Source organism: Telopea speciosissima, chromosome 9, assembly GCF_018873765.1.
Source record: "Telopea speciosissima isolate NSW1024214 ecotype Mountain lineage chromosome 9, Tspe_v1, whole genome shotgun sequence".
Lineage (NCBI taxonomy): Eukaryota > Viridiplantae > Streptophyta > Magnoliopsida > Proteales > Proteaceae > Telopea > Telopea speciosissima.
In genome coordinates, this window is record NC_057924.1 from 19,056,129 (window position 1) to 19,076,923 (window position 20,795).

The following is a 20,795-nucleotide window of genomic DNA, read 5'->3' on the forward strand; positions in this document are numbered from 1 at the left end:
ATCAAAGAAAAAGAGGTTTTGGCAGGATTGCAATATCGGATTGACCTTTTACCTTTCCATCTTCAAGAACAGATCATGCATCAGGTCTTATAATCAAAGAGTGAAGATTGCCAGGATTTGTTTCATGAAATTACTCTCCTCAACCGTGGGAATGACGACCTCCGAGGACTTCCTATCCATCAAGATTATCCTTTCTTCAATATCTTTGGGATAAGAGACCTCTACCAGTTGTCTACTGAAGCCCTTTGTTTCCTTTTGTACCTTTGCGAAAGGTACGCGGTAGCATTCAGCTTTCGTGTTCCAGAATTGTTGACCTATATGAGCCAAGTCGAATTGCATCCAGAATTTGTTCCTCCTTGGTCAAACACAATGAAATTTCTTCTTCGATTTCAGACACAGACTCAATGGCTAGAGCAATTATTCAGTTGTGCAAAATGGAATGTCCTCTATACCCTCCATAACCCTTATTGGATACAGGAGTTGCGAGAAGAACCAAATGCGAATCTGATCATGCGTCAACCTCACTGCACCTTTCATTTTGGTACAACATTCAATTTGGTGGATTTCTTTAAAAGAGGATACAGAAAGGATGATTGGGAGAAGATAAGGAATCATTTGTGTGAGATTAACGGAGTCCCTAAGGAGCAGATTCCTCCAGGATTATGGGAAAATCCTTTTGATGCTACCACCAATTTTAAAAGAGAATACTTCTTTTACATTGCCAGCCTGCAAAGTGGTAGAATCGTCGAAGAAAGTTTTCCGTATTCCTCCGAAGGAACAGGGACAGACACTGATTGAGGACATCACTATCGCCCGAAGGCGTTAAACTACGATCATTAACTTGATGAGTATCAGTTTTGCTGGCCGACTTAAAATGGATCCAACACTCAGCTCTAGTTAGAAGGGCATTTTTCATGGTACAAACTACATAGTCCCGTGACAAAGCAGTAACAGTACTTCACTCTTGTGTAGACATGATCGCACTGAAGACATCATCGGGTCTGCATCCCTTAGTTCTTTAGGGCTTTTCATTCAGTCAAATTTACTTCTGTAAACTCATCCACCGTGTATTTTCCATTAGCCATCAATGAATATGTTCTCTTGTCCATCTACTCGTTCTCTTTCTTTTCTCTTTCATCCAAATAATAGTTTATGATGATCTCATGACTGCTAGTTAAAAAAAAAATAAAAATTACTACCCTTCTTTCCAATGTCAAAGTCTTGATGGTCAAAGATCTGAAGCTTTCCATACATCTGATCCCTTCCAACAAGTCGGAAGCCTGGATGAAGATTTCATCTCATAAAGCCTGTTAAGGGAGGCCCCCTTTGGCCGCTAGTCATCTTAAATAAACCCTGAGACAATAAAATCCGCTAGCCCCCAATTGTGCCTTAGCCGTTCCCTTTAAAAAAAATAATAATAATAAAAAATAAAAAAAAAACTCACTTTGGCCCACCCACACCTCAGTATCCATATGTCCTCTTGCTCATCAAAATGTCTCATTAGCTTCTAGGGTCTAACCGGAAGAGGTCTCTCGGTGAAGTAAGATGTCATAAGGGCAATACGTTTCCGAAGGATGCAAAAAAAAAAAAAAAAAAAAGAAAAGAAAAGAGAGTAGCTCCGTCTCCACAATCAAAATTGGGCCAATCTCAAAAAGAAAAAAAATGAGAGTTCAAAATAAAAGAGCAAAAAAAAATAAAAAAAATGAGAGTTCAAAAAAAAGAAAGAGAAAAAGGTTCAAAAAAAAAAAAAGAAAGAAAGGAGAGATCAAAAAAAAAAAAAGAAAAAAAAAAAGAGAAGAGAGGATGCATTGGCTCGAGGCATTGCAAATAATTGGGAGCACTTAGACCATGGGGCAAAAATAGCCACTTTTCCTTCGGAGACAATATTGTCAAAATTATCAGGGTTAAAATTACCAAAGTCTTCAATTGAGACACGAGAAGGATTGCCAAGCTTCTTGATTACATTATTAAAAAAGAAGAAATTCCCCCAACAAGTTCAGTTACCAGAATCTTGGTAAAGTTTTGGGGGCAGAAGTGTCGAGTCATGGTTAGACCCTAGGGGCACATTTGAGCCTTTACCATCCTTTGGAACCCAATCCTAAGCCCCATTATAACCTAGTAAAACCCTCCCGAGCCAAAATGGTGATGAGACTCTCGTCCACAGCTTCGAGCTCACCCGGCTATGATGGAACTTAATCATCAAAGCTTTGACATTAAGGCATCTTTGTCCTAAACTAAGTTCGACTTGATCCCTAATTGGGGTACGTAGGCAACTTGATGAAGTGATAATCAAGTTCAGTCCTCCCACATGTACAGTTTTCCATTCATCCATGTACAACTTTTCATTTTTGCTCACTTGCATCATATCTATCATATTTCTACTTTTTCCCCTTTCCCACTAGTATCCCTCTCTCTTTGATGCGTTCCAATGATGTGAAGAAAAAGAAGCACGTCTACCAAGATCATGAAGATTTTTGAAGAGATGATTAAGGGATTAAATGTCAGCAGCATTGTACTTACCCTCTCAACCAGTAAGACGACCAAAAGAATTAACTTGTCACAGAGGCAATCTCTATCCAAGATAAGAAGGACAAAGGAGCTTAAGGAAAAATGATTTGTTTCCTTGGGGCAATCCACCAGGCAATAGTATGTGAAATTAAAGGGGTATGTTGTCCATGAGGATCGACTCCCAATCATGAAGAATCTCAGCCTAAAAGACAAAATGATCATACAAGCAGAGAAGGATGATACTGTCTGGGATAAACTGTCATGACTCCCCATGAAGGGAGGGAAGAATGACCTATCCACCCATCTTGTTCATACACATTCTCTCAATTTACCCCTTTGACTCGCTTTATCCAAAATTCACCCCACGTCCGTTCGATGTTGGACAAGCGATGTTTGACAAGTCTACGTGTGTAACGGGATGAGAATAATATGTCTATGTGGAATTGTGCATTACTAGGTCAGAATGTGAATAACCACAAGTTTTCAAAATAAATTTCTCTCACAAATAAAATTGTTTCTTAAAATAAAAAAATAAAAAATAAAAAAGGGTTTGAGTGAATCTCAGATTTCTCTGCCAAAGTTTTTTTTTTGGTAACGTATAATTGTGCACTAAGCTTTTGTGAAGGACAAGTGTTGTGCAACACAAAAAGGAGAATATCTGGTAAGTGTCTATGGTTGTATGTGATTACTTTTCACTTGCTTGTATTTGTGTCATAAACATTTGCATAGAATTGATTACTTGCATAGGGTTATGTTTTCCTTTTTGCATGACATAATTTGCATTAGGACTGTGATTCCCTTTGCATACTAAAAATAATAAATATATATATAAAACTATGAAAAATTGCTTGCATAAGATTGTTTTTTTTTTTGTTGCATTTTGGATCATAATGCAACTACCTGAGTTTTAATGGTAGACTTCCTTTCCATTGTCATCATGGATACTGCACATGCATAGGATTGCATTTTCCTGACCAATGCCTTAATCATATACCATCTGAATTCTTATTTCCGTTGCACTCGCGTGCAACCTACTCAACCAATCATGACAGAATTCGTATGCAGTCTAGGCTCCGATCATTTAGTTCCATCGGACCCTCGTACTTCCTGCACTCACGTGCAGTTGGACTATCTGATCACTGTTGAATTCATGTACAACTCGATCTCCAATGATTTGGCCCCATGTACAGTTTGACCAAGTCCTTAACCACTTCTGCACTCATGTGCATTGATTTTTTGGATCACTGTTAGTTTGATCTTTCGGTTATACCAGATTCACGTATGGTTCCGCACTTTCGTGCAATTTGATCCTTTTGATCCCTGCTATTCTGGTCCCAGCTGTACTCACGTGCAAATTGATTGAACCTTTGACCCTATTGAACCCTGCTATGCTTGTGTATAGCTTGATCATTCATTGATTTTTTCGATCCCACTATACTCACGTATAGTTTGATCACTCTGTGACCTTTCTGATCCTTGCTATATTCGTGTATATTTTGATCATCTCATTAACCTTTCGATCTCTGCTGTACTCGTGTACGGATTGATCCATCATTTGATCCTTCTCGTACTCGCGTACAAGTTAATTGTTGAACTTTCTGACCTTCACTCTACTTGCATGTATAGTTCAATCATACCATGAATCTTCAGTCTCTATTGTACTCGTGTGCAAATTGACCCATCATTTGATCCTCATTGTACTCATGTACAAGATTGATCTTTGTACTCAGGTACAAATTAATCATTGAACTTTCTGATCCTCCCTATACTCGCGTGTAGTTCAATCAATCTATAAATCTTTCGGTCTCCATTGTACTCGAGTACAGATTGACCCAGCATCCTGATCCTCTTTGTACTCGTGTACAAGATTGATCCATTATCTGATTTTCCTTGTACTCGTGTATAAGTTAATCATTAACATTTTTTATCTTCACTATACTTGTGTGTAGTTCGATCATCCAGTGAATCTTTGGTCTCCATTGTACTCATGTACAGATTGACCCATCATCCTGATCCTCTTTATACTCGTGTACAAGATTGATCCATTATCTGATTTTCCTTGTACTCGTGTATAAGTTAATCATTAACATTTTTTTATCTTCACTATACTCGTGTGTAGATCGATCATCCCGTGAATCTTCAGTCTCCATTGTACTCATGTACAGATTGATTCATCATTTGATCCTTATTGTACTCGTGTACAAGATTGATCCATTATCTAATCTTCCTTGTACTCATATACAAATTAATCATTGAACTTTCTGATCCTCTCTATACTCACGTGTAGTTCGATCATCCCATGAATCTTTTGGGCTCCATTGTACTCATGTACAAATCGATCCTTTTTAGTCTAAACCGATGGGTAATTTATCATCCAAATCATTATTTTATCCGGCCACTACCGGACTCATGTATGGTCTGATCGTCGTGATCTCTTGACCACTTCTGCACTTGCGCATAATTTTGTCATCCAACCATTGTTAAAACTCGTGAATGGCTCATTCCCCAGTAAGCAATTCAGATGAGACCCGTCCCTCACTGAAACCATATCTTTTCCTCGGAATGACTGGAGTATGTTGTTCCACAGGTCAGTCAGATCGGCTATACGTACGTCATACCATTGTCTTAGATTGACTGAAGAGTGGCTTTCCATGTGCCATCATCGACAGAATGATGTCTCTATCATGCGAGCACCTTCTCTGCACCACAATACTTCTTCGGCATCAGGAGGGTCTTACCCTGTTTAAAAAAAAAAAAACCTAAAAGAAAAATATTTTCAAGAAAGGCCCTGAAAAGGGGAAAAACCCTAAATGTTGAGGAAAAGTCCTCATACATAAACTCCAATCATCTAACATGAATCATACTAACTCTTGTTCAAGATGTTAGTGCCAAGATCAGTCGAGTCCTCTTGCTCCCAACCGAGATCAGTCGAGTCCTCTTGCTCCCAACCAAGATCAATCGAGTCCTCTTGCTCTCAAAAGATCAATCGAGTCCTCTTGCTCCCAATCAAGATCAATCGAGTCCTCTTGCTCCCAACCAAGATCAATCGAGTCCTCTTGCTCTCAATCAAGATCAGTCGAGTCCTCTTACTCTCAATCAAGACCAATCTAGTCCTCTTGCTCTCAATCAAGATCAATCGAGTCCTCTTGCTCCCAACTAAGATCAGTCGAGTCCTATTGCTCCTAACCAAGATCAATCGAGTCCTCTTACTCCCAATCAAGATCAATCGAGTCCTCTTGCTCCTAACCAAGATCAATTGAGTCCTCTTGCTCTCAATCAAGATCAGTCGAGTCCTCTTGCTCTCAATCAAGATCAATCTAGTCCTCTTGCTCTCAATCAAGATCAATCGAGTCCTCTTGCTCCCAACTAAGATCAGTTGAGTCCTCTTGCTCCTAACCAAGATCAATCGAGTCCTCTTGCTCCAAACCAAGCTCAATCGAGTCCTCTTGCTCTCAACCAAGATCAGTCGAGTCCTCTTGCTCCCAACCAAGATTATTCGAGTCCTCTCACTCTCAATCAAGATCAATCGAGTCCTCTTGCTCCTAACCAAGCTCAATCAAGTCCTCTTGCTCCCAACCAAGATCAGTCGAGTCCTCTTCCTCGCAAAGATAAATTAAGATCAATCAATTCGTCTTGCTCTCAAGACCGATTGAGTCCTCTTGCTCATAATCCAGATCAGTCGAGTCCTCTGACTCTCAGATAAGATTTTTTTGCTCACCCTCAAAACTTGATTCTCGGTCGAGCGGTGCCGTATCACCCTCAAAACTTGATTCTCGATCGAGCTGCCGTATCACCCTCAAAACTTGATTTTGTCTAGTGGTGCCTTATCACCCTCAAAACTTAATTTTCGATCGAGTGGTGCCTTATCACCCTCAAAATTTGATTTTTGGTCAAGCTGTGCCATATCACCCTTATACATTCTTTATCACTTAAGTGGAGTCATTTCCTCATTAGCTTCTAGTTCGTCTAAATCATTTTCTAGATTTAGCGAATGATTCCAACCCGTTTGAATCTTTTTCAAGATTTAACGGATGATTCTTCAAAATTTAGTAAAAGATTCCTGACCATCTGAGTCTTTGATTTCTGACCATTCGGGTCGACTGTTACTCTCAGGTAAAAGACCGAAAGGTCACTTGCCAGAAGAGTACCGAATGAAGATCGTTACTCTTAGACGTGTGACCGGATGGGTCACCCAATAATAGAGTGCGGAATGACAGAATGAAGACCGTTACTCTTAGACGTGTGACCGGATGGGTCACCCGATAAAAGAGTGTGGAATGAAATTACTTTGAGCTGCTGAATGATCGGTATTATCATGAAGATTTGGTTATTCCTGGTTTTTTTATCAAAAGATTTCATCGCGGTTAATCGCCTGTTTGGCAACTCTGGTTGAGTGGTACCATATTACCCTCAAATTTGGTTTTTCTCGAGTTTCTCTTTTGAGGTTTATCGAAGGATTTCATCATGATTAGCCGCCTGTTTGGCAACTCTAGTTGAGTGGTACCATATTACCCTCACATAATAAATATTTGGTTGTTCCTGAATTTTTCTTTTGAGGTTTATCGAAGGATTTCATCGTGATTAACCACATGTTTTGGCAACTCTACCGCCTTTGAGCAAAGCTTCAGCAGTACATGCTCTTGGTGACAAAATTAGTTGGTCTTTTATCTTTACCCTTCTGCTGTTGGCACAGGCCTCGGCCAAAGAGGGGCAAACTGTAGACACTGAATTTTATCACCCCCCGACGATGATGACAACAGGACACGAACAGACATCGATAACTCTCTCAAGAAGGACTCTTGTCCCTACATCTGAACCAAATCACCCTAACATCCCTAAAATGACTTATCAGACCCTTTTACTAAACGCTAAAGGAGGTACTGCTCACCCTCCCCCACCATGGCGGTCCCTCATGAGTATGTGAGTGAGTGGAGTTCTTCGACGTGGGTAGATCCTTCGATTACCCATCCAAGAATAGAGTAATTCTGCGCTTGGGTATTGTTATCCCGTCAATATACGGATAACGAAAAACCCCCTTCACAGCCATTATTCTGTCTGTATACAGATAACAAGAATCCCTTATATAACCGTTACTCTACCCGAAATTTGAGTAGCGAAACCCATCTCATATAGTCCTTACTCTGTCCGACAAGAGAGAGACAAGCCGATCGTCCTTCTCCACCTGAGCCATGGGACATCACATATTTTTCCCTCGGTGCGCTTTCATTTATTTCTTGCATTTCTAGACAGGTATCTGTCTCTTTCTCTCTCATTATTTTTGGCATAATGTAGACAATTAAAGTAACTCGTTTTAGTGTACATAGTAAATGATTTTTCTTTCTTTGTCATGATTAGTGCATCATAACTTAGCCTTACATGTTAGTATATGATATATTATTAAGGGAGAATATTCAAAAACTAGCATCTAGTAGAAAGATCGATTTATCCAGGCGAGGTGGGTGCCTAACACCTTCCCACCCTCTTAACCTGACTACTTACCCTAAATCTCTGACCAGACCATATGGAATCATGTAGCCCTTTCCGCTAACCCCGGATAGGGCTACACCCATTGGGTCCTAGACCCTAACCCTTGGTGGTGACTCCATTTTTTTATAAAGCATGATCCCAATCCCCATGATGATATATCGAAAGGATACACCATTATTCATCGAAGCCAATCCTTGTCGCCAAGAGGCTGAGGAACCCTCATCCCGAGGACCACGGTACTTACACTAGTATTCCCATTGAATTTTGGGGGGAATGTCTATTAACTGCTGCGTGTCTGATTAATTGACTCCCCACCAAAATTTTACAAGGACATTATCCATATGAGATCCTCCATAACAAAGCACCCAATTTAACTCACTTAAAGGTCTTTGGTTGCCTTTGTTTTGGAAGAAATCATGTTGTCCAACACAAATTTGATCACAGAGCCTCCCCTGGAGTTTTTATTGGTTACCCCAATGGTCAGAAGGGTTACCGTGTACTGGACCTCCAATCCAAGAAAATTTATGCCACCCGGGATATTGTGATTCATGAACACATCTTTCCATATGCCATATTGCCCACCCACATTCCCCTTGGCTCCCCTGTCTTACCCCTTCCCCCATCCCCAATCGATGAACCACTTCCCAATGACGACCCACCTACACCTGTTACCCCACCACCTACCACACCTACATAACCCCTACCTGAAACACCTACCCCTGATAGTGCTTCTCCCACATCTTCACCCGCACCCCTCCCCCCACCACCACCACACGTTCACCCTCCACGTGAATGCCACCCACCCCGATATCTGAAGGATTACCATTGCTTCTGCAGCCCCGTACAGGCATCTTCTTCGGGTACATCTCATTTCGATCCTTTACAAAATTTTCTTTGTTATGATAAATTTAATTCCTCTTACAAAGCTTTTCTCACCTCTCTAACTCTTGATAAAGAACTTTTCACATTTAGCGAGGCTATGCACCACAGGGAATGGAGGGATGCTATGCAGGCTTTAAATCAAAATGATACCTGGTCTCTGATGCCACTCCCACTTGGAAAGAATCCCATTGGTTCCAAATGGGTATTCAAAATTAAACGTCGGTCCGATGGCACCATTGAGCGTTACAAGGCACGCCTTATCGCCAAAGAATATACTCAAATTGAGGGGGTCGACTACCATGACACCTATGCCCCTGTAGCAAAGTTGGTTACTGTTCGGGTCATACTTGCCATTGCTGCTGCCAAGGGATGGCCTCTCCACCAAATGGATGTTAATAACGCCTTTTTACATGGCGACTTGGATGAAGAAGTGTATATGTCTCCACCCCCTGGTTATCGTCGTAAGGGGGAGACTCTTGTTTGCCGTCTCAACAAATTTTTATATGATTTGAAACAAGCCTCCCGCCAGTGGTACTCCAAATTTTTGACGGCTTTATGTGCATATGGTTTTCAGCACTCAACTGCCGATCACTCTTTATTTATTCTCCATAAAGGCAACGCGGCAGTTTTTGTTCTCCTCTATGTTGATGATGTTGTTATCACTGGCTCTGATGCATGTTTAATCTAAGAAGTACAGGACATGCTCTACAGCCAGTTCCATATTAAAGACCTTGGTCAACTGAAGTATTTTCTAGGGATTGAGGTTGCCCACTCTAAAGAAGGCTTGTGCCTCTGTCAGCACAAGTATGTTCTTGATATTTTGGACGACTCCGACTACACTAGTGCTCGCCCGGCAGAAACACCTATGGAACAAAATTTGAAATTATCCAGTGATGACGGTGAAGTCCTTGTCAATCCAACTAGCTATCACCGTCTAGTTGGGCGATCGATCTATCTCACAGTTACTCGCCCAGACATTGTTCACAACGTTAACATTTTAAGCCAGTTCATGCACCAGCCGAGCCACACCTTGATGCTGCACACCGGCTGTTACGGTATCTCAAGAGCACTCCAGGCCAAGGCACACCTTACCCATCTGATGGCACCCTGGATCTCAAGGTATATTGTGATTCCGACTGGGCTAGTTGCCCTATGACCAGACCCTCCACCACTGGATATTGTGTCTTGCTAGGGTCCAGTTTGGTTTCATGGAAGACAAAGAAGCAACAGACTATTTCTCGCTCTTCAGCCGTGGCTGAGTATCGCGCAATGGTTGTCACCACTTGCAAACTCATATGATTAACTTATTTACTATGAGATATCGGCCTCTCATACCATACCCCAGTTCCATTATATTGTGACAATCAGGCAGCCCTGCATATTGCTGATAACCCAATTTTTCACAAAAGAACAAAACACATAGAGATCGATTGTCACCTTGTTTGAGAACGCCAGCAGCAAGGCCTCATTGCTCTAAGTAAAATCGCTTCCAAGCACCAGCTTGCTGATTTGTTTACAAAGGCCCTTGGACATGAGCACTTCCAGCTCTTCCTTTCCAAGTTGGGTGTTCGTAATCTCCACGCTCCAACTTGAGGGGGAGTCTTACCATATATCGCTCATGCGATCTCCATGCAATTCATCATCTCCATTATTCCTCATTATTCTGTATTATCTTGTATTCCATAATTATTCTTTATCTTTCCTTACAATTAGGAATAGATTTAGACTATTCTTTATGTATATATATCTTGTAATTGGAATAGAGAATCAAGTGATTTCATCCACATTGGATAATCACGTTTAACAACTTCCACTTCCTTAATGGGAGGAGTTGGAAGAGTTACATATGAAGTGTAACACTTAAGTCCTTCTTTTTATTTAAACACTTGTCTCGTCCCATAGAAAATGCAAGACTTGAGAGAAAAATTAAGAAAGAGATAGACTAAAGTGGTCATCCTAATATTCAGTGATGACAGGCTACTACGGTTCACGAGGAAGTAGGCCATCAATTTTTGGCATCTAGTATGACTTCTGAAATTATCCTTCACCCTACATTTTATTATCAGAGCAGGTTTTCTCTATCTCTGGATTAGGGTTTTGGTTGGAATAGATAATTGATGGAATTGAGTAAATTCAAGGTCAGTTGAAGATTTAATTCATTTTTAAAAAAAATTCTTTTCTTGATAATTTTTTGGTTTGGCCAAAATTTGGCATCAATTCTACAATCAACAATGGTCATAGCAGCCTTATGACTGGTCATAAAGTCTTCATTCATTGTATCTTTGTTGGGTCGGTCATGGAAGGAAGAAGAAAGAGGAATCTTCCCCCTTACTTCTCTCCATAAAGCATTACCTTCATAGGCATATAAAATTTTTTTGAGGTGATAAGATGCAATAATTTCATATATAACTGTATTACTCATATTTTAGATGACTATAATGAGTTTAAAGGGACATGGTTATAATGAGGCTCTTAAGAATACATAGTTATAATGAGACTCTTAGAGGAATATGCAATTAATTTTAAGTTGTTTCAATTGTTTATTCTCATTTAAAAATTTGCACTGCATGGATGGAGATTTCAAAATTAAAATGATTTGTTTAAACCATGCTTAATTATAAGGATCAAAACAATATTAACAATATAGTTATTATAACCTTTAAAAGGGTAAAAGTTTGACCCGACTAGATGAATTGAACTTTTTTTGATTTTTGGTGGGTGGATCGGTATGGTTCAAATCATCACCTCGAACTAAACTAAATTAGTGATCCAATCCCAATTCGGATCACTTCTTTTTTAATTTTCTTTTATAGCCTGAATCTTCAGTGAATCATATGGTTTTGGGCCTCATTTATTGGAATATGTATTATGTATTATTACACCTGGCATTACAGTTTGTATGTACTTTCAAGACCAGGTGACATGCTTCCTTAAGGTTTTAGAATCGATCCATTTTAGGTTTATACAATTTGGACATTTTAAGTTCTGAATCCAAATATGTTGATTTTAGGATCTAATTCTGTACCATTTAGGTAAACGACCTGTTTCTTTAAGACTGCATAATTATGGAATCATATTTTAGACCTCTTTTGAAATCTTTACATATTCTAGTGAATGTTTATGCATATTTTCATATGTTGATATTTATTGTCGATTTTTTTCCACATGGTGATTATGTATTAACATTAATTACATTATAAATACATTAAAGCCAGTGATATTTGGATCAGTCATTAATTATGCATTTGAATTATTGCTTGATGAACCTTGCTAGAACTATAATAGGTTCAATGAATCATTAACACTATTATTTTATTTATGAAAATAATCAATATTATAATATATATATATATATATATATATATATAAAGGGTCTAGATATAAGTATTGTAATAAATGTTATTAAGAGAATTGTCATTTATATTGCATCTCATAAAGTAATAAGCATTTTTTTTAATAAATGAATCACATCATTATATTACAACCAATTAATATATGTAGATAGTTTTTTCATCCCCAACGAGTTGGGAACTGTTTTACATACATGTAGGTTGAGGCAAGACAGTTGTGATAAACACTAAATACTACACCCAATGATGCGGATTGAGTTGGTGTGATGCACACTAGTTTTACCATATAAGAGTTAAATCTTGTTATTACAGCTGCGGTCCAACAACGAGTTGTATTGAAATCCAATTTGACACTGAAGCTTTTTTTAATGACTGGTGAAATATAAGAATTTGACAAACTATTACAAGTTGTAGCTGCAGTCCAACGACGGGTTGTAATATGCTTTAGTATGTTGTTGATGATTGTCATTGGCTAATGTCAGTATAAAATAGCTAAAATTAACATGAGTTAACTTTTAGTATGATACTAGCATGCTTTATTTATTCAATGAATTAATTGCTTCTCTTAAATTAATTGCAGCAAACTTAGATAATGTTTATAGAATCCCCATACTGGTTAGGTACAATGACTAGGAATGGAAGGAGAAAGTCGAAACGACCTTGATAGTTATGGACAATGATCTTGCAATTTCTGAACGAAACCTTTTCCTCTCACGGAACCAAGTATGTGAGACGAAAAGTCATTGAATCAAATACGTAAGATGAAAAGGATCACTTTAAAGAGTGGGAGCGATCCAACAAGGTCTGTCTAGCCATTAGAAAAAACAATATAATTCAGACCATCAAGGGTTAAACTCCAGATAGTGATAAGACAATTGATTATCTTAAGGCTATGGATAGACAATTTGTCAAGTCAGATAAGTCCATAACTATGACCCTCAGAAAATTTAACTCCATAAGGTATGACAAAACTAAAGGAATGACAGCTTATATTGGAGAAATAAGAGACATAGTATTGAAGGCACTTAAGATGGTTTTACCAGATAATTATCTGGTTTACCATATTTTGAATTATCTTCCTAAGGATTTCACTAGAAATGTGAGTGACCACTTAATGACTTATCTCACATTTGTGTGAAGAAGGGAAGCAAGTTAAAGAGATATTCAAAGGTGGAGAGTATAAATCTCACAACTACTAAGTATAAGAGACAGTCCAGCAAGACCAAAATGAAGAAAGACAAAAGGATGATGACTATAATGACTAAAGACATAAAGGCTTCTCCAAAATGTTTCTTTTGTAAGAAATTAAAATATCAAAAGAAGGATTGATTTAAATACAAACAGTGGTTAGAGAAGAAAGATATGTTTGAAACTTTGTATGCTATGAGTCATTTCTGGTTGATTCTCATAACTATAACTGGTGGGTTGATTTGAGTTGTACAACTCACAATGTAGGGCTTTCTGAAAAACAAGGCTGCCGATGAAAAATGAAAGATGCATTTATTCAAGTAACGAAATACAATCTGAAATCATAGTTGTAGGAATTTTCATATTAGTTTTGCATTCAGGATTTGTAATAGATTTGGATAGAACTTTTTATATTTCATCTTTTAAGAGTGGATATTGGTGTCACGTTTAGCACCATTAGGATTTGTTTTTCAATTTGGTACAACTTTAAAAGTTTTGAAAAATAATGTGATGGTTGGTTCCGATAGCTTAATTAATGGTTTATACTTATTGCATTTGGATTCTACCTATGAAAATAGTTTATTATTCACATCCAATAATCTAGGCATTAAAAGCATTATTGTTGATGAAAAATCCTCTATGTTGTGGCACCAAAGATTAAGTCACATTTTTATTGAGATAATGAAGAGATTGGTGAAAGAAGCAGTACTTTATACTCTGTTTCACTATTTTTGGAACTTTTGTAGACTGTATTAAAGGAAAGCAGACTAACAAGTCCAAGAAAGATGCTAAAAGGAGTACAAAAATACTTGAAATCATACATACAAATATTTGTGGATCTTTCACTACACATTGCATAAATTGTCAATGATATTTCATATCTTTCATAGATGATCATTCTAGGTACATATATCTTTTAATCTTCTAGATCATAAAGATGAGACTTTAGATGTCTTCAAGATCTTTAAAGCGGGAGTAGAGAAACAAATTGGCCAAACAATTAAGGTTGTTAGGTCAGATAAAGGTGGTGAATACTATAGGAGATACACAGAGTCTGGATAGAAACTCAATCCATTTGCTCGTTATCTTCAAGAGAGGTATTATTACTCAGTATACCATGCCTAAAACTCCGGATCGAAATGTTGTTGCCGAATGAAGGAATCATATGCAAATGAAAATGTTTTGAAGTATGATTAGCAACTCTAATCTCCCTATATCATTATGGAGTGAAACCCTGAAAACAGTTGTACATGTTTTAAATAGAAAGGCTATTCTGAAGACTCCTTATGAGCTTTGGGCAGGAAGGAAACCTAGTTTACAACACTTGTGTGTTTGGGGATGTCCAGCTGAGGTGAGGGTATATAATCTACATGAAACCAAATCAGATTCCAGAACTCTAGTGGATATTTCATTAGATATCTAGAAAAATTTAAAGGTCATAGATTCTATTGCCCTTCACACACTCTTATCATTGTTGAGTCTAAAACAATCAAATTCTTAGGGGATAGTAACAACAATGGGAGTATAAAGAAACAAAATATAAAGTTTCATGAACTAACAGTTTCACAAAAAATTTCTACGTCACAAGGTGAAGGATCAAGAATAATACCTTTACTTATGCCATCTGATCCAATTGATGTAGTACATTAGGATTTAACTCATGAGGAATCAACTCATGAGCAGTCACCACAGGAGGATCAGATTGTTAATAAACAAGTTGTTCAACATAAAAAAATATTGATAATGAACAACAAGAATTAAGGAGATCCGCAAGAGTTAGAAGGTCGTCTATACCTTCAGAATATTATGTTTACCTCCAAGAATGTGAAAATGATATTGGAGTAGAGGAAGATCCATGAGAGTCACGATATCAAATTATGGTTTAACGTCATAAAGGATGAGATAAAATCAATGTCTAAGAGTCAAGCGTGGGAACTTGTCGAGTTATCAAAAGGAATTACAACTGTAGGTTGTAAATGAGTTTACAAAACTAAAAGAGACTCTAGTAGCAACATAAAACGATACAAGGTCCGATTAGTGGCAAAAAGTTATAGTCAAAAGGAAGACAGATTATAAAAAAATATTTTTGCCAGTATCTAAGAAGGATTCAGATATTGGTGACTCATTATGATCTTGAGTTACACCAGATAAATGTCAAGACTGCATTTCTAAATAGAGATCTTGATGAGAATGTTTACATGAAACAACCTGAAGGTTTTTTATCGGATAAAAGAAATCTTTTTGTAAGCTAAAGAGATCTGTATACAGGTTGAAATAGGCTTCCTGACAATGGTACTTAAAATTTGATCACATAACTACTTAATTTCGTTTCATAGAGAATCGTGCAGATCAATGTATCTATATTAAGACTAAGGGAAGTGGTTTTATTATTTTAGTTCTATATGTAGATGATATTCTCTTAGCAAGTAGCAATCTCGTATTACTATATGAAACTAAAAAATTTCTAACACAAAAATTTGATACGAAGGACATGGGTGAAGCCTTATATGTCTTAAGCATAGAAATTCAGCGGGATTATATAGGTTAAAAAAGACCCTAGGATTATCCCAACAAGGTTATATCGATAAAATTTTGGATCGATTCAAGATGAAGGATTTCAAATCAAATATTGCATTAATTCTTGAAGGTGACAAACTTTGTCTGGAGCAATAAGCGGTGAATGATTTAGAGCTGAAAGAAATAGAGAACATTCCCTATGCATCTGCAGTATGCACTCTTATGTAAGCTCTGGTGTGTACAAGACCTAACATTGCTTTTGCAGTAGGAGTTTTAAGTAGATTCCAAAAGAATCCTGGAACGTCACATTAGACAACAACAAAGAAAGTGCTGAGATACTTTAAAGGCACTAGAGACTATATGCTCACCTATAAGCATGTTGAAGAATTGGAGCTGAAGGAATACTTAGATTTAGACTATGTTGGATGTGACGATACAAAACGATCTACATCAAGCTGTTTTTTTCACTAGTTGGAGAGCAGTGTCTTGGAGAAGCATAAAGCAACCGAAGACTACCTCATCTACTATGGAAGCTGAAGTGGTAGCATGCTATGAGGCTATCTCTCAAGCATCATGGCTGAGATAATTTATCACAGACATTAAAGTTGTACCCTCCATTGAGAAGCCGATTTGTGTCTACTGTAACAATATGACAGCAGTTAATTCTCTAACAATACTTGCTCAGTTAGTCGATGCAGACACAACAATATCAAGTATTTTATTATAAAAGAAGATGTTCGGAATCACAAGGTTACGATCGAACATATATGTACCAATGATATGATTGCTGACCCATTTACCAAAGGACTTACACCTAAGGTTTTGGTAGAACATGTAAGGAACATGGACTTATGGAAATCATTGCGTGTTTAAATGTAATTTTAAATATTACAATATAAAGTTTGATTCTGATTAAAGTATCAATAAAGTTAATGCTAATTTGATTTTTCTGTTGTTCATATAGTTGTGGACAGTTATTTAAAATAACATTTGCCTATAAAGTCGTTAGGCAATACAGTTTGGACTTAAATTGATCATTGGGATAATTCAGAATTAATTATTAGATTAATTCTATAAAGCTTAAACTTCATTGCATAATGGTTCAAGTTGAGAAGAATAACTCATCATGATACATGGAAGAGAAAAGTTAAGTATTAAGAACTTGGACCCCCATAATTCATTAAGTTGGAATTTTCATCTTGAATATAGGATTCTCTACAGAAATTAAGTTCAGTATTGCCATACATCAAGTTTAAAATTTAATCATTTATTTAGCATATGACAATCTAAGCCAAGTGAGAGAATGTTGGTTGATGTGGCATATGATTGCCACATTGGCATAATTAATTTTTTATTTTAATTTATAGTTTAATCTTGTAACTATCTCCACTTCCTTAATGGTAGGAGATGCTTTTAATCTTAAAATTAAAGCTAGTAATGAAGTCATGTAAACTTCCACCTAATGTTTTAATTAAGCAATGAAGTAATGCAAACTTTCACTTAATGGGAGGAGTTGGATGAGTTGCACATGAGGTGCAACATTTAAGTTCCTCTTTCTATTCAAACACTTGTTCTGTTCCATTGAGAAGGTAAGACTTGAGAGAAAAATCAAGAAAAAGATAGACTAAAGTGGAGACTAAAGTGGTAGACTCAAAGAGAGGTTTAAAGGATCATTCCTAATATTCAGTGATGTCAGGCTATTACGGTCCACGAGTTTCCGCATCTAGTATGGCTTTTGAGATTATACTTCTCCCTACATAATATTGAATAGAATGCAACAGAAAACTCCTCTAATAGTGGGTGCTTGAATGTGATCTTTTTCAAAATGTACTAGGCTATACAGTACAGTAGCGTATCGACAATCTCACTACCAAAACCATCTCAATTAGTAGGTGTGTCATGCTTAAGTTATATCATTTCAGGTTTATTAGAATGGCAGCAAAATAGTTTGCTCTCACACAACATATATCAAATATCATTGGTGCAACAAAAGGCACAAAACATGGCACAACCAATAACAACTCGTAACAATGGGTGATCCCTCCAATAAATATACTCCAATGGGTTCAGACTTTAAGAGAATAAAACTAGCTCAATTTTTTATTTCTTGTTAAATTCATTAAGCAACATCTATACACTGTCAAAACAGAATGTATAGGACAACAACGTATCGATTCACACTCACACAATGAATATCTAACAATTGGCATGTAAGAAAACTTCAGTAGAAAATGAATCAAAATATTAACCATTCGTAAAAACCTTCACTTGAATAACACAGTCTACATCAATTTCAAATTAGAGAAGAACACAGCAATTCATCGACATATTCTATTTCATATTTATTGGACAAAAACCATTTAAACTTAGTAAACAGAATTCCAGCCTTATAATACCAATCCATATATATACTCAGATGACGGATACAATCTCAAAATACAATAATATGAAGTACACAATATGTCTAAGTATATATGGTTAGAACTTGAACAAGCCAGTTGTTGCATCTGAAATCTAAATGGATGACTTGTCACTGGGAGACCTGCACACCTCTAACCAGGAAATGAGTACAAGAGAGGGACGAAATTAGACTCCATTGAGGACTCTCCAATGCTTAAATTAGAATTCAGACATCAGGAAAAGAGTTTCGGACGTAAAGGGAGCAATAGTGAATGGATGTAGTCTAGAAAGTTTAACTTTAGTATCACGTTCTTCTTTATAGAAGAAATGGTGTGTGAATCTGAATTCTTAGCATGGCGGTGGAGAGTCTAGGCTTCTCTGCATGTGGACAGTGCGTTCAGACTTTTTTCCATGAGGGTGGCGTGCCTAAGCCTTTCTGTGGGAAGTTGGTGTGGCCAGACCTTTCTATATAAAGGCGGTGCGCCCTGCCATCTTTGGTACTCCACAATGTTGACTTGGTGAATCTATATGGTAACAATCGAGTACCTCGTTCTAGTCTTGCTACGTGTCAACCGACCAAGATTCCTAGCTTTGATCAGCTTGTTGACCTATTTATCAAATCTCTTGGTCACGAACAGTTTCACCATCTCAGTTCCAAGTTAGGCATTTGTGACCTCCACGCTCCAACTTGAGGGGGAGTCTTACCATATGAGTTTTCATATCTTTCACATCTGTCACGGACTTAGATAATTGATTCTTTCCTATCTAACAATATAATTATAGGAGACAACTAGTCACTAATTTGGGGTGATTGACCTTTGTAATTTTTGTATATATTTCCCTCTTTAAATCAATGGAAGATACACATTCAATCTATGATTTCCATATCATACGTTTAACACTTCTTCACCTTTCTTTTGTGAGACGATATCATCTATGTCAAGAATCATATATAAAATGAGACTGAGAGTTCAGAATATTTCTTGTTATTCCAATAGTAACCATCTTCAAAATCAAATAGAATTAATAGTCCACGTATAGGTATCTTATTCCATACAATTTCTTAAATCTACTAGATTAATACACTAATTATAAATCCGATTAAAACTTCTCTTCTTAATCTATTCATGCTCTTAAGATATCAGAATAATAAATTGACTTTAACCCTACTTATAAGGGTAAGACATATCTACGACCATCCCCAATTCCAAGTCTATAAATATTACTACTTAATCACACAATTTTTACTTTATTCAGTCATCAATTTGAGTTCTTGGAGTTAGTTAATCATGGAGGCTTATATGTTCTCTATTGTCATCATTCATTTCCTTCTCGGTACTACACATCTTGCATCCGTTCAATCTCGTCCCCTGCCTAATCAGTCACATTAAGGCGATAGTCGTGTTTTTAACTTGCTCAATCATGGAGCTGTAGGAAATGGAATTACTGATGATACTCAGATAATTACATATTATAATTTTTACTTAATAATATATACCAAGTTCATGGCTTGGCTAATCTAGATGATTTATTTGATTCGAATTAATAGGCCTTTCAAGAAGCTTGGAACCAAGTCTGTAACTCGTCACTTCCTTATCCAGTCTTTTAAGTTCTCGGTGATAAGACATTTTTGCATTATGAAATGCTCATGTTGAAATTGTTGTCATAATATGGTCTATGCTGTCATAAATTCTTCTTATTCATTATATGACTTGAATGTGAATGTTGGGAACCAGTGTGGCCGATGGAGGATTCTGGTAACAATGTTACCATATTATGAAATGCTTATGTTGAAATCACTATTATAATGTAAATTATGTTGTCAACTTAAATACCGTGTTGTTGCCTATGCTGTCAAACATATTCTTATTCATTATATGAGTTGATTATGTATCATGGGACCCGATGTGGCCGAGAGAGGATTTTGATACCAAGGTTGTCATATTAAGATGAGGTCTTCTATGTCATTTGCATTAGAATTACTTGCTGTATTAGGAATTGGAAACGGATTACGGTGTGATCGATGGAGAATTCTGGTACTGTATTCATCATACTTTTGGTATGTGCGTGTATATGCCAGAGGAGACGGGAAGATAGTGTGGTCGATGGAAGTTCCGATACTATGATCTCGGCCTTTGGTATATGCATATGCATGTTTCACTGTCATGATGTATTGTCACGTAGATTAAATGGTCGTTAGAATAATTAACCCAGTGTTGTGCCCCTTGCCAACAGGGAGTAAGGTGTTGGATAATCAATGACAATGACCAATGAGTTATTCTGGGATGTGATTCCAGAACCCGGATGACCGATGGATGATTTTAGAACCAAGTGAGGGCTAGGGTTATCACGGGGGTTTGCTGGGTGACCGATAGATGATTTCAGGACCGGTAGACTCCCTCCGCAACTAGGGCTATCACTAGGAGATGAGGCACTTTCCGAGCCCAGGGGTATTGCCTGTGC

The 20,795-nt window shown here is 37.3% G+C and overlaps 1 protein-coding gene across 1 annotated transcript; it reads left to right on the plus strand.

Annotated features, from left to right (window-relative positions):
- Positions 1 to 9,577: 9,577 nt before the first annotated feature.
- LOC122638716 (uncharacterized mitochondrial protein AtMg00810-like) lies at positions 9,578 to 10,176 on the plus strand. The gene is made up of 2 exons (XM_043831570.1): positions 9,578 to 9,776; positions 9,896 to 10,176. Exons 1-2 carry the CDS (start codon positions 9,578 to 9,580, stop codon positions 10,174 to 10,176), a joined length of 480 nt encoding a protein of 159 aa, XP_043687505.1.
- Positions 10,177 to 20,795: the final 10,619 nt, after the last annotated feature.